Below are 10,058 nucleotides of genomic sequence, written 5' to 3'. Positions count from 1 at the left end.
AAGTCATCTGGTGGCACCAATTGATATCTACTTTTATTTTATGCATTTCATAGTAAAAGATCATTCGCATTTATATATTAACCCAAATATAATATAATCTTAAACCTAAATTTACTAATTGTGGATATTTATTGACAGATGGTAATTTAAAAATTCATATCCATACTCCTTCCTATTTTGCACATTTTTTTGTTTTGAGAGGAGAGGAGAATGCAGTTACGCATAACTAGGTACGTTAGCGCGCGCCTGGATTATGCGGGACTTGGCAAGATGATAGCACCTCTACCCACCAAAAAACCCCTCCTCTGTCTCTCTCCTCTGTCGGTACAAGAACCAACCCTGGAACCACCTCTCGGCATTACTTCAGGGTTGGTCTTCTTACTGAGTGTACCTCTCATCTTATTATGATCTTCTTCTAGTTAATCCTCTCCTTCTTCTCTCCATGTTCCTCTCCTTATCTTGTCTATCTGATTGAGCTATCATTTTCTTTCGGCAAAGCCCTTGGAATCTAGCCCAGTTCTCCTCGCTATTGACGACCACGTCGATTACGTTATTGGTTGCCAGTATTTCGCCTACGTAATTATCCAACAATGTACTTCCATTGTCCCATCTGGGGCAATTGAACAACGCATGCTCTGCATCTTCACCTTCGACATCACAATCCCAGCATCTTGGGTGTGTCTCTTTCCTAATCGTTCTCTATTAAAAATGCAGGCGTCGTCAATCAGCTTTCTGGTCCAATTATCTTCTCTGCAATAGAGCTAATCTTCCCTTCATCTTTTATTCGATCACTATCGACATCTTCGGAATGTTATTGTTTTTCCGTATTGCTAGGGCTTTGACACATATCGGTGTGGCATAAAGCACCACCGACTCCCGCACTCCGTAATAGTTTCCTAACTGAGTCGGTGGGCCCATTGACGTTCGGCAACGATGTCCTTGTCACAGACGAAATTCGAGCAACTGTATATAACAAACCGAAATTCCGAACGCTTTATCGCGTGTGACCGTCCGGTCAGCACCCGTTCTCAGCCGCCTGAGTGGCATTCGATCACTTCAGCCGTTCTCCGAATTTTACACTAAGTATAAACAAAACCTTCTCCCACTCCAACGATTGGAAGAATATAAATGCTCCCTTCAAAATCATTCAGTCAGTCTAATAAAAAAATTCTTAACTAATCCAAGTATCGAAAGTGTATCATCGCGAACCGAAAAAATTGTATAAATTGAGTAAAAAATAAAAAGAACTTAATCTCCTTTTCGGAAATTAACAAGTTCCTTATTTTTACCTTAATTTTACACGACATTTTTGGCGATCCGTGCCAGGATCTATTCACTTCAGTGCAAACGAAATTACGATTTCGGCGTACGCGCATCATTGAAGATCGAAGGATCAACGGACCCAGTGCGAATCTTTGCTACTACGAAGGCCTGCAGCAACTTTCAACGTTCCACTACGATGAAACTAGACGAGAGGACTACGGTCAGCGCAGAGCAACCCTACGAATAAGATTCGGAATCTAGAACCAACCAGAGAGGAAACATCCCTGAGACTCCTCAACGGTCATAGCTACTACGGTAAGCTGAAAATCTGGATTCATTTTCACGATACCGTGTGAGAAAACCCAGTTTCTCAAGCGCTTCGAGTCCAAATAGCAACAGTAGTTCAGACTCAATAAGCTCAATTAGAATCATGCCCACATCACGAAAAGACAAAGTCGAAACTATTGAAACCGTTTCTACAAACGGAGGTACGGACAATTCGATTCGTGCCATACTCGACGTGATACAAAAACAAATTGAAATTCTTGCGCAACGTGTAGAAGAGACACAACGGACGGCCGACAGTGAAAATAAGAAGCGTGCAGCGGAAATAGAACTATTAGGCAAAAATATCTCTAAAATAAAAATAGGACGCGACGCTACTACAGAACTAGGCTCCCTTATTACTATGGACGAATCTGTTGCCGCGAGAGATAGAACTTCCCCACCATGCGTTCCAATTCGAACAGAAGAAGGCAACCATCCCTCTTACGAAGACCGTCCACCGCAATTCGCCTCTCCGAGCTTACGGACCAAAGACGCGATAGTATGTATTCCGCAATTAAACGGTGAAGACAATATCGGAGTCGAAGAATTCATACGCGAAGTACGCGAATTACGAGCCATGTGTAGCGAACCCACGCTATTATTAAAAACGATCAAAATCGGGAAAATCGCGGGTAAAGCCGCAATGGCCATCTGCAATATACCGATATACGAATACGGACACCTGTACGATGCCCTAAGACGAAACGTAGCCACCCAAGACTCTGTTAGAGAACATCAAGACCAGCTACGCGAAACGAGACAGCGTCACGACGAAAGTGTGCAAAGTTATATCATCAGGTTCCGCAGAGCACTCAATAAGTTACAATACAGTATAACGAACGAATACCGTGACGAAATTACTAGACGAGCTATGAACGACAGGATTTTAAAAGACTCCGTGATCGATTTTATCCGAGACCTGAAAGGCGAAATAGGACAATTACTACTCGCCAATCCACCATACAATATCCTTGAAGCCGAAAAGAAAGCCACCGACATCGAGCGATTCTTCGGGGAAGATCGAAATCGACGACCAAAACCAATAGAACGATTACGACTCCCTGAGCAGCAACGACTAACAACCAATAATCCTAATCCGATCACTAAAAAACCAACTCCAACACCCAATCCAATGCCAAGAAGCTTCCGACAAACCGAACAAATACCACTTGCCCAAAGGACACAATTAAAATGCTTCAAATGCAACCAGATCGGACATGTCTCCAGTCAATGTAAAAATTTTCGAACACCCAGCCAATTTCCGAGACCACCAGCAGTCCACAATCTCGAGACACACAAGGAAGAAATAGAGAAACCAACAGACCAGACCTACGAATTAACGCCACAACGGGAAGACTACCCACAGTACTTTTACGATCCGACGGACAGCGACATAAATTCCTCATTGACAGCGGAGCAGGAATTAATATACTCAAGCGAAGATGCGTATTACGACCAAGAATAACAAAAGAACGGAAATTCTCGATGGGACACTCTAAATTTGAAACCAACGAACACGCTTTGATAAAACTATTTGGCAAAACTCTAGAATTTTTTGTGGTAGAAGACAACTTTCCAATTATAGAAGACGGCATACTCGGTTTGCCAGCCCTATCTAAATTCAAATTTGAACTCTCGAATCAACAATTAAAACTTGACAATAATATACTTTTATTGCAACAGGAAAACGACGTACCTCCAAAACAAGCAGTGTCAAAAACAGTCTACCTGGAAGGAAAACCGACAACGATATGCTTTATCAATTGTGGTGAGTGCCCAGCCAAAATGACTAATTTTATCGAAAATTCAAATACGTACGATCAAGTCTCCACGTTTAAAGATATAGTTAGACTTTCGCACATAGAGAAAACCCTCCGTGAACCAATCGAAAAGATATTGCTGTTCTACCTCGACGTATTCAATCTAGAGACCGACTTATTACCATGCACTAACCTTGCTAAACACACAATAACGTTAAAAGAAAATAAAATCATTAACACAAAATCTTACCGACCGCCTGAATGCCATAAAGAAGAAATCAAACGACAAATGGACGAAATGCTACAAAAGAACATTATAGAACCATCTGATTCTCCTTACAATTTACCAGTCTGGGTAGTACCAAAAAAGGCAGACGCCTCAGGGAAACAGAAATGGCGAATTGCAATAGACTTCAGAAAAATAAACGAACTAACTGACCAGGACGCATATCCATTACCTGACATAGACGACATACTATCCCAACTAGGCAACGCAAAATTCTTCTCAGCCCTCGATTTATCCTCCGGATTCCACCAAATCCCAATGGACATAGACTCTAAAAAGTACGCAGCATTCTCCACACCACAAGGACACTATCATTACAATAGGATGCCATTCGGTTTAAAGAATGCACCTGCAACATTTCAACGCATGATGGATACCGCGCTAAGAGGACTCATAAATAAACATCGCTTCGTATATTTAGACGACATTATAATATTCGGACAGTCGATTGAAGAGCACAATAGCAACCTCGCGATAGTATTGCAATGCCTACGCGAACTCGGACTCAAAATACAGCCGGACAAATGCGAATTTCTCAAACCAGAATTAGAATATCTTGGACATATAGTAACCGCCGAAGGTGTAAAGCCAAATCCCAAAAAATTAGAAGCCGTTAGCAATTTCAAACAGCCACGTAATCCCACAGACATCAAATCGTTCTTAGGACTAGCAGGTTATTACCGTAAGTTCATAAGAAACATTTCTAACATCGCGAAACCATTGACCGAACTTACAAGAAAGGAGACATCATTTCATTGGACAGATAAAACCCAGGAAGCATTCCAGACATTAAAAGACAAACTCTGTTCATCACCCGTACTAAAATTCCCAGACTTTGCGAAACCATTCACATTAACGACTGACGCCAGTAACGAAGGTATAGGTGCAATCTTATCACAGGACGGACATACATGTTGTTATATCTCGCGAACTCTAAACCCACCGGAACGAAATTATTCCACTACAGAAAAAGAACTTTTAGTAATAGTATGGGCCGTGAAACGCCTCCGACAATATCTGTTAGGACGGAAATTCCTCATCCGAACCGATCACCAAGCACTAAAATGGTTACAGAATTGCAAAGACCCCTCATCACGCTTGACGAGATGGCGACTAAAACTAGAAGAATACGAATACGACATAGAATACACGAAAGGAAAAGATAATACTGCAGCCGACGCACTATCTAGAATACATGTTCTGACCAGACGACGCGAAAATTTGAACATAGAACTCGATAAAAAATATCACGATCGGGAAAAATCTACCGACGCGTTACCCAAAATTCTCAAAATGACTCCGAACCGTAAATCTTTCTATCAATTATCCAAAACAGAGCTAGGAAATTACGACAGAATCGAATGGTTAACTAAATTAAACGAAATTATTCATATAAACGAAAAGATAGGTATAGGCGACGACAGTTTCACAGAGACCGAAAAGAACGCGATCAAACAAATTTTATTATTCCTGAACGACACTGTAAAAGAATTAAATTTTGCATGGGAACCAATTCAAACATATAGCGACGAAGAAATAGACGAATTATTGAAAGAAAATCACGATTTAGTAGGACACCCCGATATACAAAAGACATACGACCGCATTCGTGAACGGCACAGAGTACCAGATTTGATGAAACGCATACAACAACATATAGAATCATGCGACACCTGCCAAACATCTAAAACTACACGTATCAGACCGCGCGAAGAACCTTGTATCACCGACACACCCCTCGAACCAAACGATAAAATTGCTATGGACTTATTAGGCCCACTGAAAAAGACGAAAAAAGGCAATCAGTACATTCTATCCATACATGACGAATTGACAAAATACTTAATACTCGTACCACTAAAAACTCAGCAAACGGAAACAATTTGGAACGCACTCTTGAATCATTACATTTACATCTTTTCCGCTCCAAAAAAGATATTAACTGACCGCGGACAGAATTTTATATCTAGTTTAATGCAACAGTACGAAGACGCGTTCAAAATCAAACATATCAAAACGACATCCTTCCACCCACAAAGTAACGGATCGTTAGAACGGACACACGCAGTAATAACAGACATGTTAAAATCGATACAGCGAAATTCGGATGAAGAATGGGACGATCAACTTAACTTTGTATGCCTTGCATATAACACAATGATACACGACTCTACTGGTTACACGCCATTCGAACTCACATTCGGACACCAAGCCAATCTTCCCTCCACAATATCCAAGAATCCCCAACGCACATACGCAGACGAAGTCACGTTCCGCAAAAAGGAATGGGACTCTAGACTCCGACACGCTCGCGAAACATTGATCAAATGTAAACAGCGATATCAGCGCGATCAAAAACGTAAAATTATAAAACCTCAATCAGTTTTCAAAGAAGGAGACTCCGTTTTAATACATAACGATCATAAAAGGCATAAACTTGATGTGGAATGGTTAGGACCGTACACGATTGATAAGGTATGTACTCCATACTATCTGATTCAAGACAAAAAGATACACGGTAATCGTTTAAAACCTTACTTTCCAGGTCGACGCTCCTCTTTGCCGGAATAGTATCCGCGCAAATAAATATTACACCATTAGAAGGAAACTCTGTATTCGTAGAAAACATAGGAAAAGGATATTTATACAGCGACACTGCCAATGTAATAGTAGGATTAGACACTAGCGACATATACGAACAGATAAGCGCAATAGAATCATATAAATTAACAATAGACTCACGTGCAATCAGCAAACAATACGTCGAAGAGTTAGGCGGATTACAAAATCGCATCAATAACTTAAAACAACTCGCAAAACACTTGAAAGCGTTAACACATATCCGGAGCACACGAGGTCTGCTTAACATCATAGGTTCCGTATCGAAAAGTCTGTTCGGGACTCTCGACGATGATGATCTTACGCTCATAAACAAAAATATGGACAAACTATTCGATGATAATAATAAAATCAAGACCATAATAGCTAATTAAACAGCACTTATTAGAAAAATTGTAAACTCAGAAAATCTAAACCACTTAGAGAGATCATATAGTGATATATTAAAATTACAACAGCAGGCAAATATCGATAGATCTATGCTTAAGATGATCATGAAAGTCGACACCGCGATGCAAACTTTACACTTCCAATTAGATGAAATAGTTAACGTCATGATATTAGGCAAACAAGGAATAATTAGTCCACAAATACTTGACCCCAATGAATTCATAGAAAATTACGCCAAGGAAATAGGTAGCCAGATGTACAACACCGCGATTTCTGCCAAAACCGAACATTTTCAATTCATACTCGACATCGGTGATCTTAAAATCTTCACAATAGATGACAAAATATTTTTCAAAATCATAGTACCTTTAGTCTCTAACACAGAATGGAACATATTACAAGTATATCCTATGCCGAGTAAAAGAAATGGAGTATTTTTGGCTCCAGTAGTCGAACATCAGATGTATTTAACTTCAGGTCTTTCATTTATAAACGCTGATATCGAGTATTTCAACAAACTTTGTAAGAATCGAGCCGGAACCACTATATGCAAACAAACACTACCAATCCATGACAGAAATTCAAGAACCGATTGTCGCAGCGAAATAATAAATTTCAAACCACACATTGAACATTGTCAAATAACTGTACTTAAGATTGAAGACATTAGCTTTATACCGCTCAAAACTAGCAACTGTTACATTGCGATACCAGCAAATCCGATAGAAATAGACACAATTTGCCAAACGAAACATACCTTACAAAAACTTGACAAGCCTTCCATCATAAGAGCTAACACTTCTTGCGATTTATTGTACAAAGACGAACACATGCGTATAGGCGAAACAAAAAACGAAGTCATATACGAAATCAAAACAAAAACCCTAGCGCTCAAAACAAACGATAGTTTCACTCATCTATTAGATAAACTCCAGCGAGCACCGAAAATAATAGATAATTTACAAGGCTATAAAACAACGATCGATAAAATAGGCGACGAGATAGAAACTCTTAATTTCGAACACAGAATTAAAAATATACAGTATTGGGGACTAACCACGCTCCAGATATTAGGGTACATAGCATTAGGCATACTAGGTATATATGGATTAAACAAAATAGGGGTATTCAAATGCATCAGGAAATGTATACCGAACAAATAATGTATCAATTTATTTTGCTGCCGAAATGAAACTGTAATCAACAGCCACAATGCGACAGCCCCACCAGTACCACTCACCCTGGGCTCAACACCCAACATCTATATTCCAACCAACACATACCACTCAGATGAAGAGGAGGAATCAGCTGTAATTTTCAAGCCACGTCAAGTACGATTCCACAAAAGTCTTCTGAAGAAAACTTGAGGGATCAAGTTCAATCTAAGAAGGGGGGAATGTCACAGACGAAATTCGAGCAACTGTATATAACAAACCGAAATTCCGAACGCTTTATCGCGTGTGACCGTCCGGTCAGCACCCGTTCTCAGCCGCCTGAGTGGCATTCGATCACTTCAGCCGTTCTCCGAATTTTACACTAAGTATAAACAAAACCTTCTCCCACTCCAACGATTGGAAGAATATAAATGCTCCCTTCAAAATCATTCAGTCAGTCTAATAAAAAAATTCTTAACTAATCCAAGTATCGAAAGTGTATCATCGCGAACCGAAAAAATTGTATAAATTGAGTAAAAAATAAAAAGAACAATCTCCTTTTCGGAAATTAACAAGTTCCTTATTTTTACCTTAATTTTACACGACATCCTAATCGCTCCTATTAGGGTATCAACCATGACACACACCTTTCCTAGATGTAATGAGAATTTTCTATTATTGTCCTATTGCACCCCAAGATACCTAACCTTCTATTTAGTCATCAACAGGTACTTGCCCATATTGACGTCCTTGACCTTGTGATACGATTTCCGGTAAGTAGAATCACCTCCGTCTTGTCTTGAGCTAATTTCAATCCAGTTTCGGTACACCACCGATTCTTCTGCTACTTCAATATCGGGCCTACCACCAATCGTGGGACTCCTCTGAATTTTCCTACTAGGCTTAAAGGGATCACCTTCCTCGTCTCCCCTAGTCTTCGGTGCAACCGATATGGTGACGTTGTCACTTATTCTGATGTCCGACACTATCCTTGGGTTTTCAATACTAACCGCCAACCTCTTGCTATTCGCCTTTGCGCCAGTCGCTGTTACTGTACAAGGGGGTGCCTGGGGTTCCACCTCCTAGCCAAAACCGTTCGAATGTATCCAATCATAACCGAAAGAACTCGCCAAGTCGTCAACAAAAAGCCAGTATAATAGAAATAAAAAATATATAACGAATAAATAAATAAATAAGTATCTAAGAGCAAAACATAGTTATATCCTCATAATTAAATATTATCTTGGAAATTTCTACACAGCTACAATAAACTAAATCTATCAAGCTAAATTTATATAACGCTAAAATAAACTAAATATATCAAGCTAACGCCTGCGCTTCAATAAGAGGCCTGATGATACATACGCAGATCACCGCATGTATAAATAGATAATATAGTAATAAATAAATAAACAACCAGCTAACTAAATAAATAAATAAATGAATAATAACTAAATAACTAAATAATAAATAAACCAACATAACTAATAATAAATATTAATAATAAATAAGTAAATAAATAAATAATATCAAAACAAATAATACATAAATAATCAACCAATAGTTAAATAAATAAATAAATAAATAAACGAGTAAAGTAAATAAATAATATAAATAAGAAACGCATATACCTGCATTCCCCAACCCACACGACGCCGCGTAACTCAAATAAAGCCTCCACGTACGCAGCACCCGTCATACTTATTTATTCTTATTTATTCACCAAGGAAGTTTGACTCGAGTGGCGAAATAAATAAAATAAATAAAATAAACGATATATAACTAGAACTCTGGTCGACCCGACTTTATTTCTTCGTAATAGGAACTTAAGTCGAGCCGGCCGTACATACCCTAGTGTGCTGCCCGTAAGGTGGCGACGCCACACATCGACGCGACAAACCACCTCGCCTGCGCATCGTTCGGCACCACGCGTACGTCCTGCCACTACCATTACAATAATGGCGTCAAATCTATCCACGTGCGCGTCTCGATATTAAAGAAAATCGCGTATTTCTTGTATCTCACGTTGTCGCGCAATGCGAGTGCTACATCACATCCAGTAATACTCAATAACAATTCTTACCCGCTAGTATAAACTCTACGGCGAATACAATCCTCTCCACGCCACGCAGGTGCTCGCCGAGCCCCTGTTTGCCAGCAGGAGCCCGAGACCCGCTGCCCAATCGGTAAGCGTCCGTCCCCGAGAGTTGGTCCTGGGATTTCCCCATTGCATCAAGTGGGCATTGAAGTCCCAGAGGA

At 39.8% G+C, this 10,058-nt stretch overlaps 1 protein-coding gene across 1 annotated transcript; it reads right to left on the bottom strand.

Moving 5' to 3' along the window:
* Nucleotides 1–8,406: 8,406 nt before the first annotated feature.
* On the bottom strand, nucleotides 8,407–9,483 carry LOC126876899 (uncharacterized). The gene is made up of 2 exons (XM_050639724.1): nucleotides 9,431–9,483; nucleotides 8,407–8,881 (listed from the first exon to the last, which is right to left on the bottom strand). The coding sequence occupies exons 1-2, from the start codon at nucleotides 9,434–9,436 to the stop codon at nucleotides 8,510–8,512; spliced, it is 378 nt and encodes a 125-aa protein (XP_050495681.1). The 5' UTR covers nucleotides 9,437–9,483; the 3' UTR covers nucleotides 8,407–8,509.
* Between the last annotated feature and the right edge of the window lie 575 nt (nucleotides 9,484–10,058).

This window comes from Bombus huntii, unplaced genomic scaffold, assembly GCF_024542735.1.
Source record: "Bombus huntii isolate Logan2020A unplaced genomic scaffold, iyBomHunt1.1 ctg00000102.1, whole genome shotgun sequence".
NCBI classification, from domain to species: domain Eukaryota; kingdom Metazoa; phylum Arthropoda; class Insecta; order Hymenoptera; family Apidae; genus Bombus; species Bombus huntii.
Note: the sequence above shows the minus strand (reverse complement) of the source record. Positions and strands in the feature narration are given on the sequence as shown.